This window comes from Myxine glutinosa, chromosome 6, assembly GCF_964187855.1.
Source record: "Myxine glutinosa chromosome 6, kmMyxGlut1.1, whole genome shotgun sequence".
NCBI lineage: Eukaryota > Metazoa > Chordata > Myxini > Myxiniformes > Myxinidae > Myxine > Myxine glutinosa.
The window spans coordinates 46230992-46251041 of NC_136266.1; the positions used below are offsets into that span (position 1 = coordinate 46230992).

General features: G+C 42.8%; 1 protein-coding gene across 2 annotated transcripts in view; it reads left to right on the forward strand.

Annotated features, from left to right (window-relative positions):
• Positions 1–19055, forward strand: part of LOC137429733 (rho guanine nucleotide exchange factor 3) — a 29603-nt gene extending 10548 nt beyond the window's left edge. Inside the window, exons 2-11 of one of the 2 annotated variants that reach the window (XM_068119932.2) lie at positions 8234–8323; positions 10905–11072; positions 11381–11443; positions 11541–11637; positions 11780–11856; positions 11990–12247; positions 12562–12732; positions 14435–14606; positions 16077–16360; positions 18563–19055. In XM_068119932.2, the coding sequence (XP_067976033.1) occupies positions 8234–8323; positions 10905–11072; positions 11381–11443; positions 11541–11637; positions 11780–11856; positions 11990–12247; positions 12562–12732; positions 14435–14606; positions 16077–16360; positions 18563–18733 (1551 nt within the window). In that variant the 3' untranslated portion in view covers positions 18734–19055. Of the gene's footprint in view, positions 1–8177; positions 8324–10904; positions 11073–11380; positions 11444–11540; positions 11638–11779; positions 11857–11989; positions 12248–12561; positions 12733–14434; positions 14607–16076; positions 16361–18562 lie in introns of both variants that reach the window. The other variant, XM_078779816.1, reaches the window with a different exon arrangement.
• Positions 19056–20050: the final 995 nt, after the last annotated feature.

Below are 20050 nucleotides of genomic sequence, written 5' to 3' on the forward strand. Positions count from 1 at the left end.
CTGACTTGACGGCATTCTCCACAATGCAGTCCCCCCTGCTTGCACGGCGCCAGCTGCCACTTGAAATTGAAAATCAAGACCAAACATCTTCAAATCAAGACCAAACCGCTCAGGTGTGAGACCACCACATAAGGAATCCTGTTGCTCTGGATTTCCAGGTAATGAAAGACAAATTGTCCAAACTATGCAGTGCCTTTATGTAAGAATATGCAAGAATCCTTTTATAGAATAAACTTAATGTTTTTGTCCCTATGACAAGATCTAGACAATATCTAAACAAGATCTAGACAAGATCTAGACAAGATCTAGACACGACCTAGACAAGATCCAGGCAAGATCTAGACAAGATTTAGACAAGATCTAGACAAGATCGAGACAAGATCCAGACAAGATCTAGACAAGATCCAGACAAGATCTAGACAAGATCCAGACAAGATCCAGACAATATATAGACAAGATCCAGACAATCTCTAGACAAGATCCAGACAAGATCTAGACACGATCCAGACAAGATCCAGACAAGATCTAGACAAGATCCAGACAAGATCCAGACAAGATCTAGACAAGATCTAGACAATGACCACGATTTGAGATTCACACCTTCCGGCTCAGCATAAACTACATTACCGATTATGCTTTTATTCTGCATTCAGCATTAAGCCGGCTGTCTTCTGTTCAATGCTGATGTTGAAAATCCTCCGGTAATTTTCAGTTTTGCACACCTACAGCTCAGCATACTCTACCCACAACACATGTTTTATCAGTTTACCCCCATTAGAACCCATCCAGGTATCTGTGCACCGATGTCAAAGTTTCAGCCATAGTTCTGCTAGACAGCTCCTGCATGCGCTGCCTTTGCTTTCCTGTTTGTGTTTGGTCTGCACGTTGTTTTTCAATCGGCCAAGCCGTGAAGCTTGGGCCAACACTCGTACATGAGCCAAGTTTGGGCTGGCAGGAAGGCCGACAGGTACGCGCACTCGTCTCTAAGCCGTCTAGCCTGGGTTCGAATCCCGACCCAGATATAAACTGTCATCCTGGTGTTTCACAAGCTGGGTGCCGTGAATTTTGGGTGAGGGTACTTCAGAATGTGGGCAGGTTTTAAGCTCCCACACGTTGACCTTGACGTCCATTTTGAGGCCACCGAAGGTCGCCATAAAGCATATATGGTATGTGGGGTCAGGTAATGCTGCCTCCGGTCCGCAGGAAAAAGGTAACCACCATGAGGCCAATAACTCCATCGCTTTTCAATGCCCACCACGTCTCAAAACCACCACCGGGATAAGGTCACCCATCCGGGCAGAGCCAGGTATCCCCCTTGCCCCTCCCCCCGGCAGCATGGGTAGCCCCTGTAGTGATATTAATTTATAAAGGTATTATACATCAGGATCTTTAATGTAAAGATTATTTACCTGTTTTTATAGCCACGTGGTGCTGCAAACCGGTAAATCAACAATAAATAATCAGCTGAGCAGCACAATCCACAGGATGTCAGTTCCCACAAGCCATGACGTTCTTATATTGTGAAACTTATTTTCTTCCTCTCATCTCTCCAGTGGCTTTTTTGACCTGTCGAGGTGACTTATGGACCGAAAAGTGCTCAAAGCAGCTCGGCCACCTGATTGGTGTATAATATATTAATCGCCAAATTGTTTATTGTTGGGTTTGACATCATGAGTGCAGTGGGATCGAAATGGGATGCAACCCATGACTGTTAATGAGAGGGATGTTAGAGACTTTTTGAGGCCACCCAAGTGCTTTAACACTTGATTGGTATTTTTTCGTATTCAAACTCGACAAAGGATCAGAGAAGGGTGGAAGGCAACAGTGGGGGCAACAGGACAACACGTGGATGCAACAAGTCTGGGATGAACGACCTGGAGAGGATGGAAGAGTGGGATTGAACAGACTTTTTTTTTAGCTTTCATTAATTTTTTTATTAATTCATTTAATTCTTTTATTAATTTTTAATTAATTAATTACATTTTCTTTTTTTTTTGCTTGATGAACTTTTTAGCTCTTTCACGAGCCTCGATCTTGTATATTAAAAAAAAAAAAAAAAAACCTGGAGAGGATGGAAGAGTGAAATTTAACAGACTTAAGAAAGAATTTCCATAAGGAGGAGGAAGCGAGGATTGGAGATGAGCATGGATTTTGGGAGTTGCACAATGAGGGTCTTGCTCGAATAATGTTCGCGACCTGGATGGACTGGACAGGGACGAGGGACGGAGCAAGACCTGAGCGGAGGCAGTAGGAAAAAAAAAAAAGAGATGTCACCAACCTTCAATTGTGGATGAGAGAGTATAAGGAAGCCTGGTGTTGGCTTACCTGTTAAGTTGGCTGGCTGAAGATCTTGGGGTCTTGAGTTCGAGGAATCGTTGAATTAACACTAGGAGGGTTGACTCAGCCTGTCATCCTTCCAAGGATGGCAAAATGAGTACCAGCTCGCTGGTAATTGGGGCACTGCGTCAACGACACAGCTGCGCTCCCAGAAAACGATGCAACCAGCAGCCGCAGACTGCATATAAGAACCAGCCACCACCCACCATTTACGATAAGATGCTGAAAATAAGGTTCTCGTACAGTGAAACAAAGAAAATTTCAAAGTGGAAAATTACTACATCTGGTTATTACAAAAGTTTTCACTTTACATCCTTCATTGAAAAGTGCACCATTACTCAGGAAATACCACTTTAAGTGAACTTCCCCAAAACGTTTGTGGAGGCAGCCATATCTTGTCTGTGATTGGCTGTGAAACGTATGACGTCACATGTGCGTTTCAGTGATGATGTACAAGACAGACTGTGATGCACAAAGTTAGTGGGAAATCCAATGAAGTTGCACTTTTTCATTTAAGGATATAAAGTGAAAACATTCATGATAATGATTAGTGAATCAGTATTTAAAACGTGACTCATTTCTCTTTAAAACGGGTTGGGAATTAATTAATTGTCACGACGTCCATTAATTAATTAATCAATTGATTGATTAATTGATATGGGGTAATAGGGCAAGCACTTTGCCGCATTTACTGTTACTGTTTTAGGAACGCAGATTACTTGCTCTTGATGCCCAGGGTCGCAGGGTGTTCCAAAAAAACCCGGACAACTTTGGCTCTTAATATTGTTACGGCCCGCGGATAAGATGTTGTGTTTGCCGAGCGGAGGCCCCGCGGTCGAACAGTTTCCCCGATTCACCCGATTCCCGAACGTTGGCCAGATCGCGCCACAGATATTCAATGTGGAAACCTCTAAAACGACCGAATGTAAAGAGGAAGAAGAAGACGTACAGAAGAGTAACGGGATTTATTATTTACACACACAAGCAAAAGGAGCAGTCACGGTTATATACAGGGAACATGGAAAAAGCAGGTGACACAGTGAAAATTACTAGCTTATCTAAACAGGCTTAACTTATACCCTTGACAGAACAAACAGAGATGGACTCACGCGAATGGGGAATGGAGGCAGGAACGATTGGCTGGACCGGGAGGAAGTTTCAGCTCGGACCACAAGCTGGAAGGCTTTGCAGGGCGCACAGCAAACCGGGCCTCGTCAGGCTGGGAGCGAGCAGTGTGACGTCGTGCACTTCTCTCAAGGCTTCCCCACGCTTCTCTCGCGTACTTGTGTTAAAGGCTTCCTTCTCGCTTCTCTTCCCTCCTTGCGCACTTCTCTCTGAAGCTCGTCTCTTTGCAGAACTCATCTCTTCTCATCTCATCTCAGTCAAAGCTCATCTCTTGGACTCATCTCTTTGGGCAGCGTCCCGCGGCGGGTTATATAGGCCCCGCCCCTCAACCTTCGCGAACCTCCTCGATCGCTCTTCCTCCGCCCTCTCAAACCAAACCCCTCGTGCTTGGTTGGTTGTTCGGGGCTGGCTCACTCCTCCCCTCTATGACGAGGTGGAGACACGCCCTTCTTCTCCGAGCCTACCTCGTGGCGAATGGAGTCGCGGAGGGAACAGTTGGCAATTGCGGTTTTTGGGAATGGGAATGAAAGGGGATCTACTCTGATTTCACTTGGTGCAATGGAGTGTCATTTTAATGGAAGACAAGGCCTTACCCTGATACACATAATAAGGAAATAAACTACTGAACAGGGGTATTATAGTGTCCTTCAATGTATGCTTTATGGAATTAACTACCGGAACGCCCTTTGACCTTTATACACACTGGAGCAAGGAGGGCTCAGAATCAAGCAATATTACACAACAATTTACCATACAATACAACACAATAAAAAAAACACAATCCTCATTTCCGCAACAATATATTTAGAATCACAAATGATACAATGATACCTTTTGGTTAATATGATACAGAAACTCATAAAGTGTTGTTCACACCATCGATACACTTCAATTTGAGCTCCATTTGTCACGCGCAGGACATCAAGGCAGTACATGAGTTCTTGCCATCTTGCCATATGTTTGCATCCACCAGTGTACATGCAGCTGTGATCCGAGAACGAAGATCCTGCAGGTTTGCCACTTTGGTGTTGTAGACAACATCTTTGATAAACCCCCATAGAAAAATATCAAGGTTGGTCCATCTCGGCCAATCCAGCGACCTGGAAATTTTTCATTCAGGATGGCTCGAACGACTAAGGCCCAATCTGGGGGAGCGCCATCCTGCTGAAAAATGATATTGGGTTGCAGGTCTTCAATCTGTAGGAAGGCGAATCCGTCCAACATGTTCACGTAAATTGGTGAGGTCACTGTATCCTCTGCAAAGAAAGCAGACCCATCAAGCGGTCATGGAGAAGGCCACACCACGCATTGACCTTTGGTCTGTCGCATATGTGATCAATGACCACGTGGTGGTTTTCAGTGTCCCAGATCTTCACATTGTGCCGGTTGACCTTCCCCGATACATGAAAGCAAGCTTCTTCTGTGAACATGACCTTTTTCAGGTAATCTTGGTCATCCTCTATGCGACTGAGAAATTCCAAGGCAAAGGCCTTGCGTTTGGATCCATCATTTGGTTTGAGTTCCTGCAGAATCTGCATCTTATAAGCATAAAGGTTCAGTCTTTTATATAAAACCTTGTGTACAGTGGAGGTTGGTAGTCCCAGCTCTCTGGATGTGTATCGGATTGATTTTCTGGGACTTAGACCGTGGACCGAGCTCCTGTTTTGTTTACTTTCGTGACCCACCTCGCATATCTACCTGCATTTATAATACTAGGGCGTGCCCGTACTATATATATATCTAAAATTATATCCCCCCCCTCTATTTACATGAAATGGTTTGGTCCATTCGCAAATGGTTTGGTCCATTCGCAAAGCCAAAGCGAACGGCTTGCGAGTACGGTGACAATCCCCCCCCTCTATTTACATGAAATGGTTTGGTCCATTCGCAAAGCCAAAGCGAACGGCTTGCGAGTACGGTGACAATCCCCCCCCTCTATTTACATGAAATGGTTTGGTCCAAAGCGAACGGCTTGCGGAGTTTGGTAAAGAAATCGCCATAGCTCGGTAACTACTTGTCCGATTAATATGAAACCTTGAAAAGGCACATCCTCGGGTCCCCAGCAATATACCTGGCAAGTTTCAAGTATATCGGACCCGTGGTTGTCGAGAAACAGCGGTCACAGACAAACGACACACAGACATACACACAGACATACAGAGATTACTGGAATTATAGATAGATGTTGTGTAAAAATATTACAGAATAAATATCTGAAACTCGTTAAGCACAAAACTTGCACATATTTTCAAAATGTGGAAAAAACACCCAAAATGTTGACGATCTTTTTAATAAATATTGTCCAATCACAGCACATGTAACATAGGCCACGAGTAGCCGTGAGCGCTAATCAGGCAATCGCGTGCTTCGTTTCAGACTGTACATACAGTGCTGGCGCAGCTGTCATGGCGACTTACATGTAGTCAGATGCAGCCATGGAAGGCGAAGATTCTGATGTTAGTTCTTCGGGGTTTTGCTTCATGCATGTCGTCAATACGCACAGCAGAGTGATTCCATTATTTAATAATTTTAAATAAGACAAGTCAGGAGACAACGATGGTTCAAGAGTGATCGGTATTCAATGACAAAGGACGGACTATAACCGAAACAGGCCTGGACAGGCCAGGCCCGGAAATGTCAAAACGAAGGTTACTGACCTTGAAATGAGATAGAAAATAATGTATAATCAGTTATGAGGTTAGTTAGCTACACAATACCGAAAATTCGGTTCGATTCCGACAACTTTGAAACTTTGACCTTTGTGACCTTCAAAGGTCAAAGGTCGAAGATTCTGAAATTTGTTGGAAAACTTGTATTTCATGATGTATGTGATAATATAAGATCATGTACGACATTTCACCCTATCAGGAAGCGAACAATGTAATAAAACCATCAAAAATCGACTTTTCTAAATTTTGTGACCCTGTGACCTTGACCTTGTGGCGAAAATGAAAAATCGAGCTCCGTGGAGCTAGAAACATGACATTGGCCTAACCAAATACCGAAACCCCTGTCAGCTTCCACCAACTCCCTCGGAGAAGATGTAGCTTGAACTCAATTACCCCCTAAAAAGACATCTTTAGCGGGCGTGGCTCCGCCCACAATGGGCGCAATACGCCCACTCTCGGCAGGACACAACTAGATAATGATATCAACCTCCCACCCAAGTTTCATCAAGATCAGATGATCATCGGGTAGTTATGCTGCGGACAGACAGACAGACACACAGACAGACAGACAGACAGACACACACCCATGATGAATATAGTGGTCACTTGATAACTCGTGAACCAATTTAGTAAGATTTTTAATAAGTTAATTTTTTTATAAATGTTATTTTTTATAACATTCCAATTCATTTTTAATAAGAGCTTGGATAACTAGTTTGATAAATTAATTTCAGTTCATGAAGAATTAAAAAAAAAAAAATCACAGTTTGATATTAAAATTAGAATGGCCATCTTCTGGTAAAACATTTTTTAAAATCATTTCCTTGTGTTGTGTGCGTGTGTGTGTATATATACTGTGTGTGTGTGTGTGTGTATATACTGTGTGTGTGTGTGTGTGTGTGTGTGTGTGTGTGTGTGTGTGTGTGTGTGTGTGTGTGTGTGTGTGTGTGTGTGTGTGTGTGTGTGTGTGTAGGACCTCGATCACCCAAACTCCTGGACGGTTTCCCCATCTCTACATAGACTACATACTTTATATTTAGAATTCCCATTCAGTTGTACACAGTTGTACATTCAGTTGTACACTATATAATAATGGACACAAGATGGCGCTATAGATTTTGCTAATTAGCATAACTAATTAATGTGCAACGTTTTGCACTGACGAGTTGTGAATTCTTTCTAAGTGATTTTTTAATCTAAATCTTTGCAAAATTTCAGGTAGATACCAGAGGTGGGTCACGAAAGTCAAAAACTAGACAGATTTTGGAGGCTTGGCCCAATGTCTAACTTTGTTGAAATGATTGATGCACTTTCTTCAATGTCTGCTGCACTTGTGCTTGGTCGACCTGTACTTTTCTGTTTCTGACAATTTCCAGTCTCCTTAAACCCATAGTACCACTCACTGATACTAGTCTGCGATGGCGGATTCCTTCCATATCTTGTACGGAAATTGCGCTGAACATGCATGTCTGATCTTAGCTCAATGGACCATTTGATGCACTGAGCTTTCTCTTGTGGAGTCGCCATTTCCTATTTCATTACCCACCAGACCTGTATCATATGAAACAAAGAGTCTTGTTGTATCATTTGTGGTTATAAATGAATATATTAACAACCAAAGATGTCCAGGTCTTTTTGGAACTCCCTGTATATTATTTAATGAGCCCATACCTGAAGCCATTTACAATATTTTATCAACCGCTCTAGCTAGCTCTAACCGCTCTAGGCTAACCCCCGCTCTAGCAGGGAACATGGCCTTAAAATGCATGTTGTTTGTTGTTGTACTCTCGTCAAAAGTCGATTGCTTTATGAAAGATGCCAGATGGGATTTTAGACCAACACAAACATGGATAATCAGACGAAACAACTGGCTAACCATAATCATATTTGTAATCATGAATGACGAATACCTTTAACTTGCTGTAGAAAAGTGAAAATGGTGATTTTTGGAGGTGGTGGAGGGAAAGGGCCAAATGTGAAAGATGTAAATGGGAAACCACAAAGGTAAATCTTAACACATTGAGATAATGTATCCTAATACCACAGCACGAGACCATGATCCTACCTCGTCTCGGCCTAACTATGTCTACACCTACTCGCAGGAACCATGCAATAAACGAGTCCGCTCTCTGACCAAGACATCCCTAGCCAACCTCATCTCTCCAGTGAAGCATTTAAGCCGATCCTTTCAGGTGGGAGGATGCTGTCTATTATCTCTCCTCAATTTGATGTAAGTCAACCATTCTCAGTCTTCTTACATCTTCAGTGGTGTAATGGCGGAGCATCTGCTATGAGTCTGGGGGGTCGGTGATTCCAACCCGGGTGAAGTCATACCAACAACTTTAAAAAAAAAATGATACGTGCTGACAACCATATGTATAAAAAAGATAGAGCATGGAGAGACAACCATGTTGACAATACTAGCATAGGCTTTGATGGGCCTAATGGCTTGCTCCTGCATTGAAGATCCTTGTAAGGGAACTCGTATATCTTGTCCAGCAAGCTACTGCATTGTCACATGGGTCTTTATGTGAGGAGCACAAACTTGTAAAGTTGTAATTATATTTTTTAGTTGTTTTAGGAAATTAGTCCTCTGCAGCTTTTTCACTGCCTTTCATTACATGAATGGCCTTTTAATTACAGAAAGCAAGATGGAAACAAAAGCAAGAACTAGAAAGCATCTGAAAATGCAAAGCCCGTCCGCATCCGCTTTGTATTCAGATTTATTGACCTTTGACCTTTTGATCTAAAAAAAAAAAGAATCGGCTTCTGGATTTTGATAAGTGAAGCAACCCAGTGACCCAATATGCAAATTCTTAAAATTTCAGGTCAATCGGATGAAAATTGATGATTTTATGTGACTTTGACCTTTGACCTTTTGACCACATTATTAATTTGCGTCCTCTGTCTTATCAAAATAAAACTTTGGTAAATATTTGATGACAATAGCTCAAATGGTAAAAACGTTACGGCCCGGACAGACGCACATACACACAGACAGACAGACACACAGAAGTGATTACAAAACCCCATCTGCAGGGACGGGCTAAAAAAAAAGGAAATAAAACATTTTTGTCTGTTGACCATACATAGGAAAGAATAGGAAAATAAACAAACAAACAAGAAGACGTCATGCGGTACTTGCAAAATCACTTGCAAAATCCACCCCCCACCCCCAAGAAAAAAAATTCCATTGATACAGCGAATTGTCCATTTCATCAAGATTAAAATTGACAATCTTGTTCAAAGCTTGGGTCAACAGGAAGAAAAGTGACGATTTTTCAGATGAAAATTGATGATTTTGGAAGTTTGACCTAGAGTTGACCTTTGACCTTTTACCTCAAAAATAGTCAGATTTCCTATTTAGTGACACAATGTGCAAATGCTGTTCAATTTCCAAGTCAATCAGATGAAAATTGATGGTTTTTCAGATGAAAATTGATGATTTTGGAAGTTTGACCTTCGGTTGACCTTTGAACGTTTGACCTCAAAAATAGTTGGTTTCCCAATTCATTGAGGCAATATGCAAATGCTGTTCAATTTTCAAGTCATTCGGATGAAAATTGACGGTTTTTCAGATGAAAAGTGATGATTTTGGAAGTTTGACCTTGAGTTGACCTTTGACCTTTTAGCCTCAAAAATAGTATGTTTCCCAATTTATTGACTCGATATACAAATACTGTTCAATTTTCAAGTCAATCGGTTGAAAATTGACGGATTTTTAGATGAAAATTGATGATTTTAAAAATTTGACCTTGAGTTGACCTTTGACCTCAAAAATAGTTCATTTCCCAATTTGTGGCGGGCCACGTGAAAAGGGGAAAAGGGGGCTTATGGGTGTTCCTTGGGTAAACTGACTTTTCATCGTTTTCTGACCACCCGTAAGCCCCCCTTTTTACGTGGCACGCCACATTTAGTGACTCAATATACAAATGCTATTCAATTTTCAAGTCAATCGGATTTAAAATGGCGATTTTAGAAATTTGATCTCCAGATGACCTTTGACCTCAAAATCAATAGGCTTCTCAATTGGGACGACCTGTACAACTTGGTGAAGTTTCATGACGATCGGTTTAAAATTGTGACCTGTAGGCCGGTGACAAACAGACAGACAGACAGACAGACAGAACCACAAACGCAACCGACCAATATACTTGAAAAATCTTCGATTTTGCAAGTAAAAAATAGGAAAAGAATTAGGAGAAAACAAATAGGAAAAAAAATTGTGCGGTTGTTTTGGCCTTAGGGAATAGTTCTCTGAAGAGGCCTCATTGACCCACATAAGAGTATAGATATAGGAAGTCGATTATCCACCATTTTTTCTCCTGTGAAAGCCTGGTGTTCATTTAACGGTTAAGGTGGGTACTGGCTTAAGATCTTAGGGTCTTGAGTTTGAGCCCCTGTCGTACCGTTGAATTAACAACAGGTGGATTGACTCAGCCTGTCATCCATCCGATGTTGGCAAAATGAGTACCGTATTTTCTGGTGTATTAACCGCACCCCTAACTTTTAACCTTTTTGCCGATAAAACAGTGCGGTTAATACAACAGAAGATACGTTGCCTGCTTACTGGCAACAAGGGAAACTGCGTCAGCGGTACAGCTGCGCTACCACCAATGATGCAACCAGCAGCCACAGACTACACACAGAATACTAATTTTCCTCGTATTACACGTAGTAATCATTAATTTTCCCCACAGCAATACCCAAATGTGTGCAATGTAAAATTTCTTGAGGACCACAGTTGAATCACAGAATTCTGTATCTCCGCAGCGTGCGTCTCTGGGCAAAGATGAAGGCAAAGGTCCAGGATATGTGCCACGAAGATCGTTGACCAAGACCACTACTGCCTCGAAACGCCGTCACAGCAAGTTGTGGAGCGAGACTTTCGAAGCGGGTGCGAACGAAGTGCGGTCTTCAGGGGAAATCAAACGTCAGGAGGTGAAAAGGACAACTCTGGCTTCATTTCGATTTCCTTAGACTGCCACTCGGTGCTGACTTAGTGTCTGGTAATAAATAACAAGCTCTTCCAATGCCACTTTTGAGGATGCTATTGCTTGGTGATGAGGTTCGTGATTTGAGATTTGTTTTCTGAAACCTAAAAGCTGAATTTGGTTAGGCCACAAGATCCTTAGTGATATGCAGTAGACATGTTCACCTCTTTGTGGGCAACATCATGACAGGAAGTGGAAACTTTCCAAAGTTATGTGGAGGGAAGTGAAACTGCCTTGCCTCCTTTACCTGTGTAGGCTATCTTTGAGCTGTGCCAAGGAGAGGCAGCTCTTGTGGAGGACATGAAGCTTGCCAAGAATGTGAGTACATGCACTCTGTGACTGCTAAAGGGCCTGAGCACCTGTGATGACTAACTTTTCTTACGGAATGACCCGTATCGTGTTTTTATAAACCTAGGTGTACCATGACCCTATGCTCAAGCTGAAAATCTTGACAGAGGCTGAGCTCACCCAGATATTTGGAGCACTGGATTCATTCATACCCCTCCATGAAGGTGAGTCGAGCAGAGGTAAAGAAAAACAGGAAGTTTCCAACAGGAAAGAGTAAGCATAGCGCACACAATACTGCATTAAATACTCACCTTCCCACTCTTTCAAAATGTTTTTTGCATCTTGTCCTGTACATCCTTCATCCAGAGTTGCAGGGACACCTTTCACAGGAAAGAGACCACAAGGGAGCAGTAGAACAGGTTGCACAGATTCTTCTTGACTGGGTCAGTTCAGCTGGATTGCTCCACAGTTCTGATCAGAGATATGTTTTTATCTATATGTTACAAGTGTGTGAGAGACAACAACATACCAATCCTTTTACGGAGTTTTTTTTTTGTAATGTCTTTCTCGGTACAGCTTCCGTGTCTCAATGCGTACACCGGCTACTGCAGCAACCAGGTTTTTGCAAAGGCCCTTCTGGACCACAAAAAGCAAAACCCACGTGTTAGAGACTTCCTGCAGCGGTGTCAGGAATCTCCATTTAGTCGCAAGTTGGATCTTTGGAACTTTCTGGATGTGCCTCGGACCCGTCTGGTCAAGTACCCACTGCTGATTCGAGAGATTCTGCGCCACACACCTCCTGAACACTCAGATCATGCAGGCCTCCTTCAGGCGGTGAGGCTGGTGAGGTGTGACAGGGTGTGACAAAGTTGTGAGACAAAGTTTTGGGTGTGAATGTCTGGACAAGTTGTTGTTAAGCAGTTGATTATGGTCGGATTTGTGAAAACGTTAGGTGGTAAATACATATTTTCCCACACATGCATACGGACACAAATGCGTGCACAGACACAATCTGAATGTTGTTCTAAAGTTGTTCTTGAAGTTGTTCCAAACCTTGAAATGATAAGAGCACACACACTATGTTGCCAATATATGAAACAGGAGAAGGAATGATCATTCAGACTCCAACTGTGTATGTACTTTCCCAGATTGACATCATTGAAGGTATCTTGAATGACATGAATGTAAAGGCAGGCGAGTCAGAATGCCGGTTCTATCTGGGTCAACTGGAATATGTTGACCCAAAGTACCATAGTCATTTCATCAACACATCCCGCATACTCTACTGCCACGGCGAGCTACGGAACCAGCGTGGAACAGTAAGTGCTACCTTAATGAAACGGAAAACCAAATACTACATTGGAGTCATCAGAAGGAACCCGAATAAGCAAAGAGCTAAGATGGAGATATCAGGAGGAACCTGGATAGGATTCGGGTTTCAGCCGCTACTCCACAACCCTCAAACCCATCCAGGCACGAGAACTAACGAGAAATACATGAAAGTGTTTGAATACCTAATATTCAATATATTCTGCTACCTGTTCTAATGCTGAACTTATCTAACAGAGTAAAATCAAATTGGATACTTCGATATCCTAACTTATTTCAGTTAGGCTTTGAAAGTTTTCTCCTTACTAATGAAGAACCCTTCCTTATTGATGGGTTAATTACCCCTGAGTTGGCATATTTTAGCATGGTTTGTAATAGTTTCTTCCACCAGGAACAGTGTTCCACCATACATATACTGTATATATACATGTAGAGAGAATTGGGCTGCAGCCCCCTGGACCCCTGGGATTATAAAAAAATTTAACCGCTTAAAAACTTCCCGTGCACAGCCAGGGTACAGCCACCAAAAATTCACGACCCATTGTGTGCCTGTGTATCGTCATCATTTGGTGCACCTTCATCTTATGAACCACCTTTAGAGGCCATTTTTCCCCGCAGAGCAGGGGTTGGCCTTTTTCGGGCACCGTGGTCCCCTTTTTGAAGCAATGTTTTATGGCCGGATGCCCTTCCTGCCACCAAACCTGTTAGTTGCCTCTTGCGACACACAGGGAATTACCAGTGAACTGGTACTCAATTTGCTGACTTCGGAAGGATGACCCCCCTGTCAACCCCCCTGGTGTTAATTCAGCAATCCACCGAGATTCAAACCCAGGATCCTAGGATCCCAAGCCGGCACCCTAACCGCTAAGCCAACACCAGGTTGCACCTTCATCTTATGGCAATCTGAAAATAAAATAATGGTGACCATGTTCACTGGAAAAGTTGAAATTGTAAATTTGTCATCATTATCAGCATCTTCCGTGATGACGACGAATCACAAGCCTGTTGCTCTCATATCGCAGACAGGTCCATGGCCTGTCTGTTTTTCATTGTCCTCTTCCAATGTAGCCCCCTTTGCTCTCCCAGCTATCCTGTCCTCGAAAGTTCCTCCAGGAAGCGTGCATTCTTCCAGTAACTCCTTCGTGGATATACTCCCAAAATCCAGGCTTGCCACATACCTCTACCCTTTTCTTCCGTGTGTGGTGTGCCTTCTGGAAGCGGTCCAATTGCATTCCTTCCTTCAAGACTTCAAGCTAGCACTACACCACCATCTCATCCCTAATCCCTTCCATGATCTTCTATTCCCACATTCACCCCACCTAACCCTATCTACTTACTTCCAGACTATCCTCTACTTTTGTCTCTCCTCTTTTCCTATTCGTTCATTTTCTTGCTTGATGTGTCCAACTGTGTCCCCACCACTCCAGTATGTTACCTTTTTATCCTCTGTCCCTTCGCTCTTCATGAGCCGATAGTTGTGTACTTTTTATCAACAAAATTGTTTTGCTTTTGTCATCATTCATTTTTATTTTGGTCACGTCAACGACTTACAACTCATCCCTTGCATCTTTGTGACTAGAAACTAAAATAGTCACTCAAGACCTAAGATTCAATCTGATGCTATAGTAAATTGACCCTAACCCTAACCACCCACCCTCACCCTTCCATTTTCATTTTTCCCCTGCAAAACAGAAGATTCATGTATTCCTGTTTGACAAGGGCTTGGTTCTCACACGCCCGGTTCTTCGTGGAGAAAACCAGTGCTTCCAGGTCGACCACTCTCCGATTCCCATAGGCCAGCTCTTCCTGCAGGACTTTGCTGAAAGCAGAGCTTCCCTACGAGGACCCTTTGGGAGTGACCGTGGTGAGGGTTGAGGAGAGTTACGATTGGGTTGTCTCAGTGATTTCCAGGTCAACTTTACATTATATACCCTTATTACCTCCGCCACCCAAGGTATGTTACCGACGGTGTGCGGAGGTTATCTTTTCACCCCTGTTTGTTTGTCTGTATAAGATATCTCAAAAGTTGTGAACAGATTCGGACTAAATTTGGAGGAGAGGTTGGGTGTGTGAGAGGGACGAAATGATTAGATTTTGCTGAAGATCTGGAAACTAGAATTTTAAAGTGATTCTTCACCGATATGAATGAATGAATGAATGATCGTTTTTAAGGCCATTTTCCCGGCTAGAGCGGGGGTTAGCCTTGCGGGCCCCATGACAATCATGGTTCCCTGTTTGAGGCTTTTCATTTTTGGCCGGATGCCCTTCCTGACGCCAACCCTTAGTCGCCTCTTACGATGCGCAGGTTCTTCTTGTATATTCTTTCCCTTTCGTTTCCTCTTTGGGTTTTTGTACATAATTAATAAATCATATTTGTTCTTCCTTTACTTTGGTTTCCTCTTATTCGATCGTCTTCGTCCTTTCTCTCCATTGAGTACCTGTGGCACGATTTGGGAAACCGCTCAGGATCGGGTTTAGTTTTATTGTTAATGGCTCAGGCTTCGGATTGCTAAACCGCTCGGCAATTTCCATCTTGTCCGTGGTCCGAACGGGAGTTATCTCCCTGCTTTGCGGTCGGATTGGCACTCAGGTATTTGGGACTCCATTGACCAATCACCCTGGCCAATCTCGACCGGAAAGGAGCGTTATAATTTCCCTGTCACCTCTTACGGTGGATCTTACGGGAATTATCGCCTCTTACGCACCGATATGTAGCACGATATCTCAAAGATTTGTGGAAGGATTATGACCAAACTTGGTGAATTAGCTGGTTAGGTGACAAGAACAAGCCAATTCAATTTTGGTTCAGTTCCGGATGCAGATCTGGCCTATCAGGAGAATACAAAACGTAAACTGTTCAACCTGGTGGAAGGTATGTGCTCTCCCGAGTGCCATTCTAGTTTCCACTTATATTTTTGTGCTAAGGAGGGTAAGGATGGTACTGCCTTTTAAAAGACATCACTTCCATGTCCATCCCAAGTTGTCAGGAAGAATTTCAGGGTCAATGACGAAGTGTAGATTCTTACCACATGCTGACTCCAATGAGACAAGAAGATTCCTCCCTCAAAAAACTGAGTACTCCACAGAGGAGCTCGGGTTCCAGAAGCTTAGAAATCGAATCGCTAATATTATTTATTTCAGTGAGATTTAGACCCACAGCGTCTGAGAAATTAATCCAGTATCCTCTCCACGAGGCCACCAACATACTGAACAATTACTTTCTATTTTCTATATTTTGTGTTGCTCTCCTGCCAAATGTGGAACACTGAACATCATCTTTCTTTTGAAACTTAACATTGCATTTCAAATGACATCCATCCCCATCTCTGGGCAGGTAAGAACATTTTCCGCGTGGGGTGGCGAGGCACAAAGCGTGCACGCTTGTACAGTCTGCAGTCAGACAGTGCATACAGCAAACAGCGCTGGCTGAGCTGCTTACAAGAAGCCATATCTGCACATCCTGGCACTTCACAGGGCAGTCATCCTCCCATTAAGCCTGTCCCCAATGACGAGGATCTGGAAGAGGGTCTGAGCATAGGTCCACCCAGTGACAGTGAAGATGACAGAGCAAGCACCATGGACTTCACAGAGGAGAGGAATTCTGGAAGTGACTCTGAGGTGAGGAACATAAGGCCTGTTCCACAATTGTTTCACATTTTATACTTTGCAGATATGTACTCATCGGTATTTTGTGAGTCGTCATTTTATGCAGCACTAGCAGGAGTACCCGGCCGGGGGAGGGGGGTTGTGTGGTGGGAGGCAGGAGAGGGAGGGTTGAGGTAGGGAGTGAGGGGAGTGGAAGGGGGAGTGGAAAATATACTACATATACATATTTGGGGGGGGGGGGGTGGCTTTGACAGGCCCCTCCGTTTTAGGGGAGGTGGGTAAGGGAAGGAGGAAAAATTTACTCATGCAAAGCATGCTTTAACCTCAGTGTTGCGCAGGTAAAAAAAAAAAGGAAATTGTAATACCTTCTGCCTCTATGTAAATGTGTAACATGTAGTGCCACCAAATTTACGCCCCTCTCCCAGTCCCCTACACCTCCGCATGATGCCACAGCCACATAGCCTATGTTACCCCCAGACAAAGTTGTATTTGTATTTGTACCCCGAGTAAAGTGTATAAGCGTTTATAGCTGGAGTACCCGGCGTTGTTCAAGCGAAAAAGAAACATTAACAAATTTTAAATGAGGGCAAATATAATGGAAAAGCAATTACATCCAAATCAGAATCCATCATAAATGTCAAATCATCATTTTACCTTTTCGTTGAATATATGCTCGTGAATGTGCCGTTCATCACGTTTCTGAGTTAAGTATCATGACGTTCAGGAAGAGGAAGAAGCCTGACAACCAACTTTGACCGCTTCCGGAATTGTTTTGTTATTCGTGTTTAAATGTCTGGTGATTGTTTTGTATTTATTTATGCGAATGTGTAATTGTATATAACTGTCGTTAATCAAAAAAGGCTTAGGTACAAGTGTAGTGATTAGAGCAAAAAGGCTTAAAGTGATTTTAAAAAACAAATCCAAAAAAACCAACTCTTTTTTTTGGCCTAAAACACTCCCAACTAGTCACTGATGAACCACTGAAAGTTTGACGAAGATCGGTTCAGCCATCTCTGAGAAAAATGGCAACACACTGACAAACGGCTCTCGTATATTGTAGATTCATTTCCAGGTCTGTGTTTGTCTTTTGACAGAAATGCGACGCCTGCTCTCCTGTCACTGTCAGTATAAAATAAAGTGGACATTTAAGAATACATATGCATACTCGTGTAGCGAGGTACCCATGTTACGCATGCGTGGGAGCCCCGAATCTCAAAAAAACAAAATCTTTGGAGAAATTTTATGAAGACTTCCACCCACTTTTGGACACATGCAGGGACCCCAAAAACTGCACAGAAAATTTGGTGGGGCTGGCCCTAAAACTGTGGGAGTAGTGCAGTGTAAAATAAATGTACCTTAACGAGGATGAAGCTGATAGCAATGACGATGGTTTTCCAAACCAGCGAATGTTTCCATATGTGGTAAATGGCGAAACTGCTAATGCCGAACCTGTGACTGAGTTTACATGCGGAGAGAGAGAGAGAGCAGGTACATACAGGTGGAAATCCAAAATCATAATTGTATTGACACATTTATGAAACCTCCCACCCACCCGCATTAGCATGGAGAAAAATGTTCAATTGAATCGAAGTAAAATAATGATTTGAAGATTGTATAAACAAATTCTGGAAGTTTACCGCCGTTGATGCAGTGTATTTTGCACCACTTTGTTTAACACGTTACGTTAGTTCTTCATGTCGTTTTTTGAGTCTTTAAAACAGCAAATTTCCTGTTTGGAATGATTTTCAATTTTGTTTGACTGCCAGACTAAAACAAAGGTATCTCACGCCTCTCCGCATGTGCGATCGCGTCAAATTCAGAGCCAAAGTACTACTAATGTGCAGGTTATTTTTCAATTCATTTTCTGATTTGTGTTCAAAATGTATCATTCAATTTAAATCAAATTGTTCCTCGATCCTAAACTGACGTTTGTCGTCGGATGGACAGACAGAAGTGAACCCATTGATTAACCCCAATTCTCACTTCACGTGCACTGGGTAATAAAACATCAAGCTTATTTTGAACGTGCTAATGTGGTCCAGACTATCGCACCTGCCTAACTAAAAAAAACAAAAACACCTTTAGAGGCCATTTTTCCCCGCAAGCGGGGGTTGGCCTTTTTCGGGGACCGTGGTTGTTGTTGTTTTTCGGTCCCCTTTCGGTCCATGCCTAACTATGATATCTTAATTGCATTTTTCTTTTTCATTTTTGCAGTCGGATATATGCTCGGTCATGGATACAAGCGAGCATCGTCTGAGCTTTATTGCAGAACTGGAAGGGACAGAGACCTCACAGGAGCAACAAGGCCTGCAAGACCATGCAGTGATGGAGGAAAGTTCACCATCTTGCTCGTTTATTGATATAAAAGTATCCCAGTCCAGATAATCTAATCACATATCACATATGTAAATGGGCCACGTGTGCACCCTGTACAACTGCGGATTGTCCTGTATATTCACTTTAACTCAACATCATAATAGCTAGGAACTTGTGGAGGAGCCCGGTTTGTCTTCTTGAAGAACTGAAAAGTATAGAGGAAAGGGAGATTAAAAAGCAATGAGAAAAAAAAGCTTCAATTACAAACTATACAAGGTGTTTATGTTTAGACTATCATCATTTTAAGTTTTGAATAAACTGTACTTGACAAAATTTTAAAATGCCTGTCTTGGTTTCTGTACATTTGACTGGGATTAAATTATGAATTCTGTCTGCTGGTTGTATTGTTCTTGAGGTATGGTTATGCTGCTAATGCCCCTGTGGATATTTGGGCTTGGAATTTAGAATTGGGCCAGGATGCCGCACACAATGGCCTGCTCTTTTCAAAAGATACCAGCGCTAGCAGACAGGATAGCAGGCTTGATGTCCTATCGGAAAGGTGCAACTTACCTGCTTGCCTGCCGAGCAGAAGACCAACAGTTTAATATTGAGGTGCCCCCGAGATGGGGATTGACTCCCAGTTTAACATCCATTTAAGGGACAACACACACATTCTTACAAGATTCAAACCCAGAATAGACAGCTTAGAGGCGAGTGTGCGTACCGGTAGCATCTAGGCCATCTTGCCAGCCCTACCACATTTAGTATGGATGGCCTCCATGGAGCTACTCACAGAAGGTTGAAAATAAGCATCTAGATAATTATGCAGAAGCTTCCACAAAAGTTTCAGCCTATTATGCAACCCTGAAAATTAACCCACAACTTTATAGGGATGAATCACTCTGCCTGTGACCCGAAGACGAGGGGTGATCAAGGGTATATGCACTCTTTGTCATCGGAGGGAAAAGGAGGCGGGAGAAGACAGATACTGACTTGTCTGCGATTTCGGAGCTAAAGGCACAGAGATTAATCTTGATGTCATCCGTTTGAACCGACTCTTGAACCGACTCTTGAACCGACTCTTGAACCGACTCTTGAACCGACTCTTCCGTTTCCGGTCTTGCTGGCGAGGGTTTCGTTTATTCGCAGCTCTACACACTCTCCATCGAAATCGAAGTTAAGTAATTGTTCCCATTTGTATTTTCGTTATAACTGTATTTCTTTTATGGTGTATGTACGTATATTGTCCCGACGAAGATTTTCGTTGCAAATCTTTCATACCTGTATTGAAAATCGTGTTAATTCGTGTCGTGTCTTGAGCTGAGGCCTTGTACAGTGTACACTGTACAACCTTGAGGCTTTGTTTTTCTCTCAGCGGTCCGTCGT